At 44.7% G+C, this 16,706-nt stretch overlaps 1 protein-coding gene and 1 long non-coding RNA gene across 16 annotated transcripts in view; one reads left to right on the forward strand and one right to left on the reverse strand.

The window, feature by feature from the left end:
- Positions 1–16,706, reverse strand: part of Opa1 (OPA1 mitochondrial dynamin like GTPase) — a 576,400-nt gene that overhangs the window by 491,237 nt on the left and 68,457 nt on the right. For 8 of the 15 annotated variants that reach the window (XM_050159934.1, XM_050159948.1, XM_050159944.1 and 5 more), the window contains 2 exons: positions 14,487–14,561; positions 10,794–13,494 (listed from right to left, as the gene is read on the reverse strand). In XM_050159934.1, the coding sequence (XP_050015891.1) occupies positions 14,487–14,561 (75 nt within the window). In that variant the 3' untranslated portion in view covers positions 10,794–13,494. Of the gene's footprint in view, positions 1–10,793; positions 13,495–13,553; positions 14,562–16,706 lie in introns of those variants that run through there. The other 7 variants (XM_050159937.1, XM_050159941.1, XM_050159935.1 and 4 more) reach the window with 4 other exon arrangements.
- LOC126512271 (uncharacterized) lies at positions 1,497–6,156 on the forward strand. Its single transcript, XR_007594981.1, has 4 exons — positions 1,497–2,104; positions 3,807–3,851; positions 4,262–4,433; positions 4,822–6,156. It is a non-coding gene; the product is annotated as an uncharacterized lncRNA (long non-coding RNA).

Here is a 16,706-nt window from a genome sequence, read left to right on the forward strand (position 1 = left end):
TTGTGTCTGAGAGCTGTCTCCTCCCACTTTTTAATCCTCTCTAGGGCTGGGATTAAAGGTGTGCACCACCACCATTTAAAGGCATGCACCATCCAGTTTTCTGGCTACTAGTGTGGCTACTGGGATTAAAGGTGTGTGTCATTGTGACTACTGGGATTAAAGGTGCACGTCACCGTGGATACTGGGATTAAAGGTGTGTGTCACCATGAGTACTGGAATTGAAGGTGTGCGTTACTGTAACCTGGACTGTAAGGCTGACCAGTGGGACTGTTTTACTCTCAGATCTTCAGGCAGTCTTTATTTATTAAAATACAACTGAAATGCCATTACAGGAGAGAGATAGACACTGGGAATGACATGGGTTTTTGAAACCTCATACCCTACCCCTAATGACATACCTCCTCCATCAAGGCCTCCTAACCCTTCCCAAACTGTTACACCAACTGAGGACCAAGTAGTCAAATATCTGAGCCTATAGAGGTCACTTTCAAACCACCACAGTTTCCCTGCCATGCATGAAGTTCTGGGTACCATCTCTAGAACCAGACTTGGTTGGAAATGCTTAGGATCCCATCATTCAGGAAGTGGAGGCAGGAGGATCTGAAAGGTCAGCTGCGTAGCAAGTTCAAGGCCAGCCTGGGCTACGTGATACCCTATCGCTTAGTGAAATAGAAGGAAACAGGGTCGTGGAGGGCAGTAGTAAGATCAGCCTTGAGGTATCTTTGAGAAATATACATGCAACTACTGAGGTGCTGGGGATCATCGTTGATGACATAGCTGGCTTTGGGAGCGGATGACATTTAGCAAGAGCACATAGACCGAGAGTAGGTCAGGACAGAATTCTCAGTGGTTGGATGGGGAAAGAAAAGTTGGCAACTTTTCTATTAGACATTCTAGCAGAAGAGGAGGAAAATCAGCATGGATATAATGGAGGTGGCCAGGATTCCAAGGCGGGGCTGGTCAACAGTGTGGACTGCAGTGGTGGGTCAAACAAGACATAGTCTGAAGACAGACACCTGAGTGCAAGGACGGGAAGTCACTGGAACCTCAAGGGACAGAGCAGACCGGGAGGAGTTGTCCGAGGACCTGAATGCAGCCCATTCTTGGACGTTTGCTATGCTGCTTCTGGTACTTGTCATTCATAAAAGAGACCCTGACTTTAGGTTAATAGACCAAGGGGTTTTTCATGGGGAGTACAGGTCTACAGCTATTTTCAACCTGGGCTTGTTTGTTTGTTTGATGAATGTAAATCACTGTTATGAGGCTTAGCTATAGGATCAGGTCCTACATAATCAAAGCAATGGTCTTTTTACTTTAGAAAATTTTATTTTTTAAATCAGAGTACACACTATATGGCATGCTTGAACAAAGGGTGTGCCCTTGAGTTCCATTTCTCTTGCTGTGACAAGGACTGCGGCAAGAAACACCATAAGGGAGGAAGGGCTTATTTGCTTTGCAGTCCCAGGTTATAGTGCCTCGTTTGAGGGAAGTCAAGGCAGAAGCTCAAGTAATTGGTAACATCCCATCTATAGTCAAGAGCCAAGAGAGACTACATCCTTGTGCTTCCGCTAGCCTTTTTCTCAGGAAATGGTGCTTCCCATATTGGACTGGGTCTTCTATTAGTTAACATCAAGACAATACCATAGCACCCCACGGACATGCACACAGACTAATTTGATCTTGATACTTCTTTCTTAAGACTGTCTTCCAGGTAAAGGCCCTTGAGATTTCCATCCTATTTTGTATGCACAATCTTTTATTTAACCTCACCAATTTGTCCTCACAGCCTTTTACTAACCAGTTTCTCCTTTATAAAAATCGTCCTGCTGCTGTAGGCTGGTGCTGTTGACTGGGTCCCTCCGAAGGCTCTAGCACTCCACCAGGGCTGGTTCTCGGCCAGTGGAAGAGTACAAATATTGGTACTGCAAATTCATGCTGACCTTGCGGCAGCAAAAGGACCTGGAAGACCCTGTACCTGATGCTGGGGCACAAAAGAGTTGGTATCTGGACTGGAGACATAGCTCAGCAGTTAAGACCACTGAGGAACCACGTGGTGGCTCACAATCATCTGTAATGAGATTTGGTGCCCTCTTCTGGTGTGCAGGTATATATGCAGGCATAATAAATAAATCTTAAAAAAGATTTTTTAAAAAAAAAAAAATAAAAAACAAAAAAAAACAAGAGAGTTGGTATCTAAGGGGGCAGTGACTCGTGTAGAGACATCCCTATGCAAACAAACTAAAAGAAAAAAAATTGAGGGCACAATTTTCTTCTTGACACATTTCCTGTGTTGAGTCTAGTTGATAGCTCACAGAACCAGAAATGCGTGCCATGATCCAGTTAGAACCGTCTCAAGAAGCTTTATTGTCAGAATCGAACTGATTGATTAAGGTTTAACTCTCATTCAAGGCATAATAAGAGAACTGAACCTACTCATTTCACACAATGACTGCCTTATCCCCTTGGTTGATATATCTCCAAGATCCCCTGAGGTAACAGTCATGCAGGCCACCTGTCCGTTAAAGGTGATTTCCTTTACAAAAGGCAGTTTCGCAGGAAGCTGATCAAGGCTTCCGTGAGACCGGCAGGACTCTGATTTCTATCAACAGAGAAATACAGCTACACAGAATCAGATTTTAACCGGCTGGGGGCAGGTGATAAACACAAAGGCTTATGGCAATCACAGAGGTGACGTATATGGGCTGCAGTGAGTGTGTTGAGACTGGAGACTGGGGAGGATTGCGTGGATTCCAAAGATAATGGAGTAAAAACTGTCAAAACAGGTGACGGGCTCGTTGATCGTACTGAGGGGGACACTACCACGTTTCTGTCTGGCGCACAGCACAGTGCCTGCCTCTAAACAGCACAAGTCAGAGAAGGGGCAGCGCCACGGAGGGAGGACTGGCTGCCCTTTGGCTGGGTTAGATAGAAACCGTCTGTGCCATCTGCAAGCAGCCTGCTGGGGATGAGGGTAGAAAGATGGAGAGAAGGGGACAGATAGATGAGAGCCTGGAGCTGGCACAGGGGGACCTGTCCGGGAGGGGACTGCCATCCCACGGGTACCTACAGCCAGCACTGTGTGTCGGCAGCCACTTTGTCATTTAGAAAGAAACCCAGGCAGGGGTGGTGGCACAAATACAGGGTTTACAGAAACAGCCAATTGATTTTCAGACGTGAGGATACAATGACATTTTAAAAGTTCATGTTTCTTATTTCTGGGTAACTGCGTTCACAGTATCCAGGATGGAGAAAGCTAAAGTCATGGTAAAGAGCCCATCCACATGAAAAAAAGTAAAATAAAAATAGCTAACGTAACAGCTATGCTGAGTTCTCAAGTGGCCCTGAAAGACAAGGGCTGGACCAATACCAAGGCTGTTTGTACAGAAGGGCAATCTCCCGCTCCTTGACTACGAATTAAGTTTACCCACACCTCAAACAGTATCTGCTCTCAGGGCCTGCTGTATCCTCAGGCTGCTAACCCATGGCTCCTTAGAAACCTCCCTTGGTTTCAGGCCGTTTCACCCTTTTCTAGTGCAGGGCTGAGCCAGGGCTCTCATGTTTTTCCCTTGAGGGGAGGACTTGCCATCTCTGAGCCAGATGTTCAGGAGGGACTCGGGGCTCAGTTCTTAGCACTGGGCTCAGAAAAGGTGTGCTGGGGGGGAGGGTAGGTGAAGGCACTGCTTCTTCAGTGGCTTCAGGGGCCTATCCACAGTTCCAGGTGCCTACCTTCTGAACTCCTGATCTCGCTTCACCCTTCCGGACACACCCTGTGCCAATCAGTGTTTCTTCCTCTTGTCTGTCTCCAGGTTCCTGTCCTGACTTCCTTTGAGGATGATGAGCAGTGTGGAAATGTAAGTCCTCCCCAAACCATTTTTGGTAATGGTGCTTCATCACGGCAATAGCAGCCCTAAAATTCAAAGCTGATGTAAAAGCTTTTTTCCCCTAGGCTCGCCCGTTTGAACTGCAGTGCCTGGCAGGATTAGAGGAGGTGGTTGAATCTCTAGGAGGTGGAGCCTCCCTGGGGTAAAGGGTCATCAGGACTGGGCCTCCGGATTTCACAGCAGCCCTGCTTCTCCACTCTCTACTTCCTGACTAAAGATGTCCTATGTCCAGCCATGTCACGCTCCTGCTGCCAACTCCCCTTGCCATGAAGGACTGTGCATCTTCTCAAATTCGAGGCAGAATGAAATCTTCCTCCTGTAGGTGGCTTTTTGTTAGGTAGTTTGTCACAGCCATCAGTTCTTGTTCCTTCTCATTTCAGATGCAGGAGGTAGGGCTCTCCTGGGCCAAGCAGATGGCGGAGTCCCAGAACAGGCATTCTTCACGCCGTCTCCTGTGATCTGTTCCTCTTTTGACACATGCGTCAGAACTCTGTATGTGCCATGGCGTTGCCTCTCCCTGCTCAGCAGCAGCCTCTCCTAGCCTACTGCCAGGTAGGCTTGTGCTCTTTAGAACAAGGGATGAACTCTTTTGTGAGTCTTGATTCTATAGCTACATTCTTAGTGGCTTAAGGGGCACACTGAAGAGGGCTGTCCTTTGGGAGATTTGTTAGTAGAGCTATGGACCCCATTGACAAATGGACAGAGAGAATAAGTGGGGGCTCTGAGATTTCAGGCCCATGGGGCTGAGTGGGGGTCACTTCTTAGAGGTTTCAGGTTCTACACCATGTGATTCATGGGTGGTCCATGGTAGGGTTCTCATTCCAGGGAATAGGGTGGCAGGCATGTGTGTGTCTTGCATTTGCAGGAGTGTGACTTTAAGTGTGTGTGTGTGTGTGTGTGTAGGAGGAACCCATTTGGCTAATGTGTATCTACCACACAGGTGTACCGCAGGTAACTTCGGATTGTTTGGAGTTTGTTAGCCTGGGGTCTGTGTGCAGAATCAGCTGTTCCAGCTGCAGGTGATCAAGACTCAAACAGCAGCTGGGATCTAACACACCCACCCAGTGTACAGACAACTGGCATTTTTTTTGTGGGGTGGTTTTAGGTAAGCGGTACATCAATTATATATTTGGAATACCTCTTTTATGGTAACTTGCAAAAATGCAATTGCCTCTTGGCAGAATCGGTCAAAATGAACGAATTGGCATGGTAAGCTCCACTTCACCCTGCGGAAGCTCACCAGTGTGCCTTTCGGAACCTGAACACACCGGACACCGAGAGCACAAAGGTTTTTATACATACATGTGCAACTCATCCAATAAAGCTTTCCCTTAGTACATACTGATGTTATGCTGGATGCAGCAGCAGAACACACGCCTGCAAATGCGTGCACTTGAAAAGAGGTGTGTGAGCGCTCACCCAAGCCTGTGTGTGCGGAGGTCAGGGACTGATGGCGACCCATGGGTGCCCTCCTCTATTGCTCTTCCCAGCATGTGTTTCATCAACTGAGCTCTCTTCAGCACCTACTATGGTGTCTTTCTGTGAACCTGGAGCTAGATGCCAGCAAGGCCCCAGGGCCTCTCTGCTCCTGTCCCTCCCCAAGTGCGAGGGTCAGAAATGTGAGTGGCTGCAGCTGGCTTTTTCCAGGGTGCTGGGAGTCCAAAATCACTTTGCACACCGACCTTCAGAATATATGGATTCCTGTTTTTAAATCTAATGGTCTGTGTCATGAAGGCACTGATGCCTCAGGATAGAACTGATAAGGAAGCTCCAGGCCAAGGCCCAGTCCTTTCTGCAGTTCTGTTTCCAGGACTTCGCAGCTACACTTACACGGGCTCCCATAGAGGCCTGTCAGCCAGCTAGCATGGACTTCATACAGCCCCCGTCAGGTTACACTGGTCAGATGCTGATAGCGCCTACACCAAGAAGCTGTAAAAATAAGTAGGCCTGTATATTGAAGCATCTGGAATACAGCAGTGTTTAATAAATAATCACCCTCCAGGCCAGCCTCATCATAAATCTGTGCCTCCAAGAACATCCAGAAGTCATATTGTTTCCAGAAGTTGTGTTATTTTCAGGTCTCAGAAGCACCCAAGTCCACAGACGGACAGACTGCTGGAGCTGAAAGCCTCAGACAGCCACTCACGGGTGGGCAGAACGCTGAGTGAAGATGCTTCTGACTCACGGGTGTCTGGATCTCAAAACTTAGCTTCAAGCATTTAAAAATAAGATGTCATATGATCATCCCAAGCCCTGACTTCCCTTACAGGCGGCCTGCTTGCGGAGGTGCTGTCCTGTGCCCTTGTGCCTGAATCTCCATGGAACAGAATTTGCTGGAATTGGGAACCGGCTCTTGCTGTAGCGCTAAACCAATAGCTTCTTGGGCTCCCTCCTTCCCTCCCTCCCTCCCTCCCTCCCTCCCTCCCTCCCTCCCTCCCTCCCTCCCCCCTCCGTCCCTCTCTCTGCAAAATATGAGCTCTAGTATGGGGCTCTAATGTTGTAGTTCATCCTTTAGGTATAAAAAGAAAACCTGTTCTTTGTTTAAGAATTCTTCCATCACACCACACTATAGCCACTTAGTCAGGTACTAGGACACACACACACACACACACACACACACACGATTATCCTAACTGTAGATATCAGTATAAAGGGCATGATGACTCAGGAGTGAAGAACTCCCCTACGCAGAAACATGCTGGGCAAGGCTTGAGCTTCCTGGCAGCAGATGTTGAACATGCCGACGTGTGGCATATCCATCTGCTCTAGAAGGTTCCCCATTTCCATATTCTCATTTTGCTTTTTTTTTTTTTTTTTTTTTCCTGAGGAGGTTAAACATGCCACGCCTCATCTGCACAGACTTTCTGCTTGGCTGGCCTCAGACAAAGTTACCATTAACTCCCCAACCTGCAAGAAAATGATTTGACACAAAGGATTCCAAAATGTCCTCCTCTCCCCCTACAAGCCTGCAAACAAATAGTACAGGAATGAGGTCAGAAAGGAATCCCCCACCCACCAGGCACTGAATTCATTTACCTACCTCAGTGCCCATTCACAGAAAGGGGTGGGACAGGGAACAAGAGCTGCTTGGAGGCCAAGTAGAGTTTGGGGGTCGCACTACATTACAAGATTTGACAGGCCTTTGCCAGCCTTCAGCTTCTTTGTATCCTTTCACATAATGGAGCGACACAAACTGAGCAGCCAGGATCCGTGGTGCCGCCCCAGCACCGAGCACCCTCTTTGCAAATGCTAATGGTATTGCAGCATCCTGTCACTCGCTTACACAAAAAAGGATGTTGATTTCCACATGAACCAGAACAGCCTCATTGTACACAAGTTTGTGACCAACTTGTACTATCTGCACATCAAAAGGCCAGCCAATCATCGAGGGCACAGCTGGCGAATAGCACCAAAGGGGGGCGCCCATGGGGAGAACATCCCGGTCCCGGTGCCTCCCGCCATATGAAGAACACCATGGTCTATAGTCGCGTTGCAGCTATGGCCATAGTAATTAGTATAACTAGCGGGAATGTAAATTATCAAGATGTTTGGAAAGAGGAGTCTGGATACATAAAAATGGGAGTGGCTTGGTGTTGATGCTGAGAAGTGCCTGAAAGACAGTCTTGGCAGGAAAAGCTGCCATTTCCATATTAAGGCTTGAGAAGCCTGACGTGCCTCAAAGCAAGAGAACCAAGGGGTGTATATGAGATTTCTGGAAATAAATTTAGTTGAAATTGTACAGGCTTCTGTTAACACCTTTCCTTTCAAAAGTGTTAGTTTTTTTTTAAGTAACAAAAAGACAGCCAAAGGAGAAACTTAGGAAAACTAAATTTGGTACCACGGAAGAAAAAAAAAAATTAAAGTTTTAAAAACTGGGATTAAAAAAAAAAAAAAACTCTGCATCTTTGGAAGTTAACCCAAAAAGATCAGTATCTGCAAAAGTAAGAGGTGGAAATTCCCAAGGTGAAGGGAAATGGCAAAGGAGGGCTGACAGGCTCAGGCCCGCAGCCGGGCACACTCTGCTCAGAGCCGTTCCCGCAGCCAGGCACACTCTGCTCAGAGCCGTTCCCGCAGCCGGGCACACTCTGCTCAGAGCCATTCCTGCAGCACAGCCTCACGAATTTCCCGCTTGTTTGAATGAAGGGCTCATCTTGACTTTCTCATGTATGGTGTACCAGTGGGCCCCAATACCACGCACACGCGTGCTGTCCTCAAAGCACTTTGTAGAGGAGGTTACTGTGCAAAGTGCTTTGTGACCAGACTGGCTTTCAAAGCCTGACTTTGCCACCACGGTGGCTTTGTCAAAGGCACTCACAGCCACAGACAGAGACAGTTCTGCTAGTGATAAAAACAAAAGTCATGCTGGAATCGTGTTCCGGATTTGAGTTTTCTCAATCAATTCACAGGCACAGTCTTCTGGCAAGACAAGCCGCTGACCATTAGTGCTTCCGGCGAGCTCTGGATGAATCTCTTTGCTCAAGGCTAGCTCTTTACAGTGCTGAGCCCAGCTCAGATCTTTCACAGGCCTCCTTGCCAACACACTTCCGGCACCTCCTACTCTAGTGCTGTTCAGTGAGGAGGCAGGTTTACTATTGTCTCTGGGTGTGTGCACTTTGTTGTTGAGGCATTAGTATGGTGACTTCTGGTTATTGCTATCTATAAATAACAGAAAAAAAAATCATGTATTTGCATTCCAGGGGGTCTGGCTGGTAGGTTCATTATTGTCTGTGTGGACCTTTCAATTTACATTCACTAGACAAACATGTTCTTAACCAAGAGTCAAGTAAGCTTTACAGTCCTGGTTGGGTGTGGCTCAGTGGTTGAGTGTTCTGTCTTCAATCTCCAGTACCATGGAAGAGAGAAAAAGAAATGAGGGGGAGGGGAGGGAGGGAGGGAGAAACAGAGATGGAAAAAAGGAGAGAAGAGGACACAGAAAAAAAAGAATTCAATAATAGAGGGAGAATAGATTGGGCAACAAAAAGTGCTTATGCTCATTCCTCAAGTTGAAAGGTCAAGGATTTGCAGAACTTTCTAGAGGCTAAAGCAAGGCCAGTAAAATCTGAGTTCTGTCCAAAAGAACAGAATATTCGTTGTCTCTAATGGAAGCTTTGCAGGCTCAAAATTATTGAATAATTTTAGGGTACCACTAGACTTTTGCAAAAGATACTGCTACCGACCTTGAACAAAGACATCATGAAAGCCAGGGCTTACCACCGTGGAGGAAGGTGAGTCGTTCAGACTGCGGGAAGAGGGAGCTAACCTGTTCCTTTCAAATTCCTTCACAAAACCTTCAAGGTCTCATGAGTGTTTGGTACATGCTACAGTGGATAAAATCCTGACTTCCAGGTTGTTGCTCTGTTACTCAGTTATGCAAGACTGGGGGTAGACCTGTCCCCAGGAGTGAGCAGGGGACTTGGTCCTGGGAGGCTGTGGCCAGCAATACTGTGTGGTGACTGGGTCTTTAGTGGGGTCTCTGGTTTCTCCTTCCAAGTTTTCAGTTTCAAATACGTGCACAGAAATCAGTTTACATCTGTATTAGTTTATACTACTAATAAAAATAGCAGCAATTCTTTATCACAAAGAGGTATGGAAGAGCTGACTTGAACATGCCTAAGAGTAGTTACTGCCTTCCAAAAGAACCCTAACCTGGTTTTAAGAACATGTGTCACTCACTGAAGTCTTTCCAGGAGGAATCACGTACATGTTTGCCACCGTTTGATTTGAAACAGGCTGCCATGTAGCTCAGGTTGGGTTTGAACTCCTCTTTTGAGCTGGGGTTTCTCTGCGTAGCCCTGGCTATCCTGGAACTCACTCTGCAGACCAGGCTGGCCTCAGACTCACAGAGTTCTGCCTGCCTCTGCCTCCTGAGTGCTGGGATTCCAGAAGGTACTACCACATCTGGCCACGTTTCCGATTATTAAGGTGGTAACTCAATTCTGTCATTTTAGGAAAGTAATCTAACATAATGACTTTTGAGGACGATCTTTCTTACCTATAATTTTATGAACTGTGCTCCTCAGCACAAAGCTCTCCTAATTAGTCTTTATAATGTTACTGTAAGCCTCCAACAGTTTTGTATTTCCAGTTTTCTGTAAACGTCTACCTAGTCTGGTTAGTGCAGGGTCAGGGACCATCATAGCCATCTCAAGCTGGTTACTTAATTATAAATTTTCCTAAGGAAGCACACTTGTGTTGTCTTTAGCACATTGTAACTATATTAATTCCTTAACTGAACAAATCTGCTAAAAGAAAACAAATTGTTCTATTGAGTCTTTAGGAACTAAATTCTTCACTTTTTGGATGAAGATCTGGAACTTGAAACACAGAAAAGACAAAAGCTTGAATTACAACAAAGGATCTTACATTCACTGACCAGAAATCTGTCCTTCTGTACCTTCTCCCAGTGATGACTGTGCCCTGCACACCAAGTCCCGCACTCTGCTAGCTAACTGCCAGCGAGTTACTTTATGAGCATCACTCAGGAGCAAAGTGTGGTGGCAATAAAACGTGAGAATAGGACACTTTAATCAGAATGGATAGACGTGACGCTTACAGTTCCCTCCAGGCCTTGAAGTTAGTTAACAGCCCTCAGCGAGCGTCCTGTGGGGCTGAACACATCAGCACCATCAATGGAAGCGATGGTCACAGCTGCACAGTGCAGCTAGAAAACTGTTCTAGAATTTTCACATTTTACTGAAGAAAATACTGAAGTGTTTTGACAAATGTCAAGGCAGGAAAAGCAGCATCAGCTGGACATGGATTACAAGTGAGATGTGCAAAGTCCAGGACATTCAGCCTTCTGAGAAAACCACTTTGAAAGCTCCTTAGCTCAGGGGTTTGGCTATATTATGGGGCGTCTCTTCCTCATTAAAACAAAGACAAGGTAAAAAGATGCTCTCCATAAGAGAACTATAATGTCACTTAGTATCTTTTAATTACCCATCTACACAAATGACCTCAGATCAAGCACAGGCAAATAGAAGTCGTAGTAACGTTTACATCGAGTGTAAGGTTTAAAAAAATAATACAAAGTCCATTCACAGTGCACATGAAGACATGGTTAAGTGTAAATATTTAGATATCCAATAGCCATGATTGTTTAGAAGGTAAGCATATTTCCAAGCACATTTCCATTTGCTACAGCAACGACAGTCTACCATACACCAGCATAGAGGATGGAGATACGCCAGCACCGTGATCTCATTACTGCAAAGAAAAAGATACCATGTTTCTTTTTATCAGATAAATACATCTGAAATAAATACAAAATTAACTAGAAATTTGTCCATTAAGTCTACACTCTTAATTGTATGATTTTTGTTTTGAGACAGGGCCTCCCTGCATAACTCTGGATTGCCTTTAACTCATAATAGTCCTGCTTCTGCCACTTGAGGGCTGGGATTATTGCTGTGCGCCACCAGAATCCTCATGTGACATTCCGAAATTGCAGCGAGGAAGTCCCACCTGTTGTGCCCCCTGTGCACATTCACACTGCAGATTCCACTGGGTACCAGGTAATGTGTGAGAGTCCACTGAGTATGGCCTAGGAAATGGGGCTAAAACGAGAGTAGGAGTAAGACCCCCAAAGGCTGGCAGCTCCGCCTGCAACTGCAGCTTGGCCGCTGTGTGCGTAAAGCAGCATGCTTGCGTCCTCTGGTTCATGTTGTTATAGCCGACGTCCCACAATTCATTTTGCTTACCATCTACTAAAAATCCCTTTGTTCTCCAAATAGAATTTTGTACACTCCATTCTTTGCAAATTTGGATGTGAAAAACAAATGATTTCTGGTCCAGTTAGACTTTACCTTCTGTCGATCAAGCACCTGAACTACAAACTCGACACACAGGGCCGACTGCTGGACTGAACTTTATCTCCTGTCTACAGCTTCCACATCTGACAAATACCGGCCTTGGAGGGGTGTGGAAAGACATGGTTAGCAAGAAACCAGGTTAAAATAACCCATGGGGACATGAGGAATGACAGGGATTTTTGGTTGAAATTACAAATATTGACCCCCACAAAGAAATAAAAGTTCTCTTCCATGAAAAAAAAATTATACAAAGGAATATGATGCCTAACATCAGCTTTTCCTTAGGAGAAAACTGCAGCTCTCCCCTGCTGGCCTTAGCCAGGGCTTCCACCCAGTTAGATTGGCAGAACTTAGGGGACCCTTTCCTAACCCGTGTGTCAATCAGCACAGGGCTCTACCTAGCTTCCGTTCAGCACTGTCCCATACCTACGGGACACAAGGCACCGGAGCACTCGCATCCTAGGAAACAACAGATGCTGCTTTTCCTGGTGAGGATAGTACCTAGATTTCTTATCTCCTAATTTAAATAAAATGCATACCGAATTTATAGTTTCTGAAGTATTTTGCCTTCCATACATACATATACATATATATGTGTGTGTGTATGTATATATATGTATGTATATATATATGAAGTATGTGTGTGGTAGAGAATTCTTACAAAAAACAATTCCAAGAAAACTTTTTATAAAATTAACTGTGAAATAAAAACTGCAACCTGCAACACTAGGCATTTTTACCAGCACAGTAAAGCCTTCATTAAAAAAAAAGTAGTAGATGAAAGGGACGTTTGAGTAAAATATGGCGCATTTGTTTGCTTTGCAGTCTCTTAACCAATACAATTCCAAATAAAGCACATGAAAATATTGGGAGGGTTGTTACTGTAGCTGCAATGAATTAAATGGAATTCTCAGCTTTAAGGGGGTGGGTCACCATCTTCCCACTTGTTAGAATAATTTCATTTAAAACAGTGCCTGAAGGCTGTGCGGCAGCCCGCCCCGGATGCCCACTTCGGTGTCTCTGAGTGGCACTCGTCAGCTGATTACCCTGACTCTTCTCCATCTTGAGTCACAACCCAAAGGCTGTCAACAGGAGAGACCCCACTCCTATCACCAGAAAGCCTGACGTAAAGCACACAATATTCAAAAGAATGAATTGTACATGGATACACAGAGTGTAAGAACAGCAACCGTGTAAGCTGCTGCTACTGGCTGCCAAGGCGACTTTCTACACTGGCAACGGAAGGCTGATGTTTCTGTCACTGAGTACACACTGAATCGTCCAACACGAGCTACCCTGTCTGAAGTATCCTCTGGTAAACCAGCTTCCTTTCACGGGGTGAACATAAACTGGATTATTACAGTCAATCAGTCCTGGATACAGAACACTGTAGACAGATGATGGCTTAATAGGCAACTATCACCATATACATAATTGATGCCTTTTAAAAAATTACCGTAAGTTTTATTCCAAAACAACTATTATTATATGTCTGAAGACATCCATAATGAATCCCACTGGTGCCACCACAAATAAGACTTGAGAGATAACTTCCTTATCTTTGAGGGCTAGGCCTACTAGCCAGTTCGTCACGTCAGTACAAGCACATAGATGGGGAATGCTCTCTTTACTGTTCTTCTGCTCAAAAGGCAGCTGGGGGTTGAGGTGCCTGTAACACACATAGGTTAATTTCACCCTATGACTTTATTTGCACTGAAAAGGCAGAACAGGAGAAAGGAGGCAGGACAAAAGACTGAAGTTTTCATTCTTCCAATGTATGCAGAGGTGATTATGAGCAGATTCTGTAAAAATAAACCCATTTGATAATCTCAGATTTGGCAAGACAAATGAAAAGACTTAAGCAACTTAATCATAGCTTTACTAAAAAGTAAAGCTTAACTGTTTAAATCTGCTAGATTTATTAAAATAATACAATTGTAGCACAATTTTACTACGCGTATTAAGTAAACAAACATATAGTAGAATTCTTTTCTGTCCTAACACTTATTGTGTGTATGTGTTTGTACAAAGTGTGGGTGTGAAAGCCAGAGGACAGCAGGACTCCGCTCTCTGCTTCTATCTGCGGGTGGGCATCGAACTCAGGTAGTGGGGCTTGATGGCAAGCTCCTTTACCTGCTGACCCGCCTTGTCAGCCCCAGAATCCGTTTCTTTCTTTTTCTTCTTTTGAGAAAGGATTTCTTTCATGTAGCCCAGGCTGGCCTAGAACTAACTCACAGAGAAGTTCCCGTTTCTCCTTCGAGTGTGCCACCACACCCGCATTCTAGAATTCATTCTTAAAACAGAACTAGAACACAGCAAAGCAAAACTGCTGCCCTGAGGCATGCCACACAAGTTGGCATCAAGGGCGAATACAGTCTGCTTCTGGTGGAGCTTCAGTGGAATTGACAAGGAAGCACTGTACGCTGAATTGTTTAACACACATAACTACGTACTGTGAGTACGAGGGTAAGAAAAAGACAAGATCAACTATATCTTCAAGTTCAATGTAGAGAACGAGTCACCTACATGTTAGAAAATCAACATTAAATACTTTTATTAACCTTGGTTCTGTCCAAAATGGGTTCTAGAGAATAGTTTTAGTTTAGCTAGAAGGTAATCAAAAGACTTAAAGGCATGGCCCAATCCAAAGGAAGCTGGTTCTGAAAGCCATGCTATCAAAAGGATCACATCACAGAAAACAGGCTGGATGCTGTCATGCAGAACCAAAAATTATTAGAAGAGGCTTTAAGTCCATGCTTTGTGCCCAGTGCGCCGCAGTCTCAGAATTACTCACTTAGTACAGTCTACTTCTCCTGGTGAAGAGCTTCAATGAAAGCATCAAGCTTTTCTTGAATTTCTCTAACTTTCTCTATGGAGATAAAAAGAGATAAACACAGTTACTTTTCAAAGGCAGCATACATTAGAGAGAATCCTTATCATTAAATCATCTACAAAAATTTAGCTATTTGAGGAAAAGAGAGAAAATCATCCTCACTAAATCTCCTGTGGTCCATGTCCAAGTGGGTCAGGAGAGCCACAAGCAGCCACTTTGGGGAAGCAAAGGAGGAGAAATGCTTGACAGACAGATGTCTTTGGGAAACTATTAAATAGAGCTGTGGACTCTTATGTGCCCGCCCACAGACATGTTTTACTGCACTCTTAGATTACTTGAAGCTCTACTGAAAAACGATAAGGCTGATTTTAGGAATAAGCGGAAATGGTGGCTTATGCTGTAACCCAGCTCGTGGGAGGCTGGATGAGTGGAACCAGCCTGGGCTGCACTGGCAGACCCTACTATCTTAACAACCAACAAAACTGTTCCTCATCTGGAAAACGACCTTTAAAAATATAAAATAGCGGGTAAAGTTACCAGGAAGGTCAGGTAAAACCATCACGGCAAGATGCATACATCAGTCATATTCAAAATGCCAGGAAATAAAGGCGAAGGGAACTGGGAAATATTTTTAACTAGGTGTGAATGTGGAAAGTTAAAAAAAATATAAAGATCCACTGAAAGCAGATTTATATTTATTTGAATTTTTACTTTTTCATATTAATGACTTCATGTAAAATCTCTGATTTCTCTGTGCAGATATGTGAACTGTCCCCACGTATGCTACTGCTGCGGATTCAGTCACGCCTCCTGCCTTGGAATCCCAGTTACACCACGCAGTGTGGGAAACGCTTCCATTCCTTCCTCACAACTTAACACACAAGCGGGAATTACCGGTGGATGGGAGCCAATGAGTTGAAGGCTAGTGACTTAGACATGAGCCTGGTATGTATTCTACTCTCTACTCAGAGAAAGAGCATAGAAGGTGTCTTCAGAGGTCAGCACTTACATCTTCTGTAACTAAATCATCTGTGTTGGAAGATACAAATTCTGCTAGCAGTGTGCCCTGGTGATGAGCGCCCAGCCAAAGGAAGAACCATCCTTCTGTACCTTGCACAGCATTGTAGGATTCTAATGGTGGCTACTACAGTCGCATCTGCAGATGCTCTGTAATTTCATACTTCTAATTCTTGGTATTAGATTAAGAATAAAAAAGCATGTAGAGACAAAAGCTCTATTGTTTTGATCAAACCACGGAGAAAATCTGATATCAATTAAGGCAGGGGTGGCATCTCCTCCTTCTACAGATAAGTGAACCAGAGAAGCTAAGACAATATCAATCTATCTCTTATAATTTTAAATTACATATATGTATGTGTGCGAATGTGTGTGTGCATGTGTGCAGGCTGGTAGGGAGAGCTTTAGCCAGAAGACACAACAAATGCTTCATTGAACTAAAGCTCAGTGCTGGGCCACTTTGGGCTTCTGATGCCCTTAAGACAACAGGCTAAGGCAGGAATAGTGTTAGGAGGGGTGATCGATCTGGACTTCCATTGGGAAAGCGGACTGCTTCTCCAAAATGGAGGTAAGGAAGATTATATCTCTGATACAGGAGAGCCCTTAGGACACCTTGGTGTTACCATGTCCTCTGAGTAACAATGGGAAACTACAACAACCCAATCCAAGCAGATGGCATGGCCCAGAGCCCTTGGGATGAAGGTATTAATTAGTCCTTTCTCCAGGGAAAGAACCAGACCCGCTGCGGTGTTTGCTGGGAGTTGAGGAAATAAAGAATGAGTAGTGGGGGAAGGTATATACCAGATAAAGTCACGTGACAAGACACAAAAATGAAGCTGTAATTTCTGTACCGTTCTGCTAGGAAACGACTGCATATATGCGCACATGTTAAGCAGACAGTCGTGCTTTCTTCCTCTCTTATCATGTAATACATCAATTGAGATATCGGTGGTTAAGTGTACTACAACAGCAACTGAGATATCAGTGGCTAAGGATTATCAATCTGTATTTTCATATTTAAGTTAGAAGGTGCTCAAAGACTAAGCATTCCTCAAGGTGACTTTGCCAACTATTTTAAGAGAAACGTAACTGTGGTTGTATGTGGGCGAGTTACATCATGCCAGGTAGAATGATAACCATGTTATTGTCTTCAAGGATTATATA

Source organism: Alexandromys fortis, unplaced genomic scaffold (genome assembly GCF_014885135.2).
Source record: "Alexandromys fortis isolate MF-2015 unplaced genomic scaffold, M_Fortis_MF-2015_v1.1 scaffold_100_1_3062724, whole genome shotgun sequence".
Taxonomy (NCBI): Eukaryota; Metazoa; Chordata; class Mammalia; order Rodentia; family Cricetidae; genus Alexandromys; species Alexandromys fortis.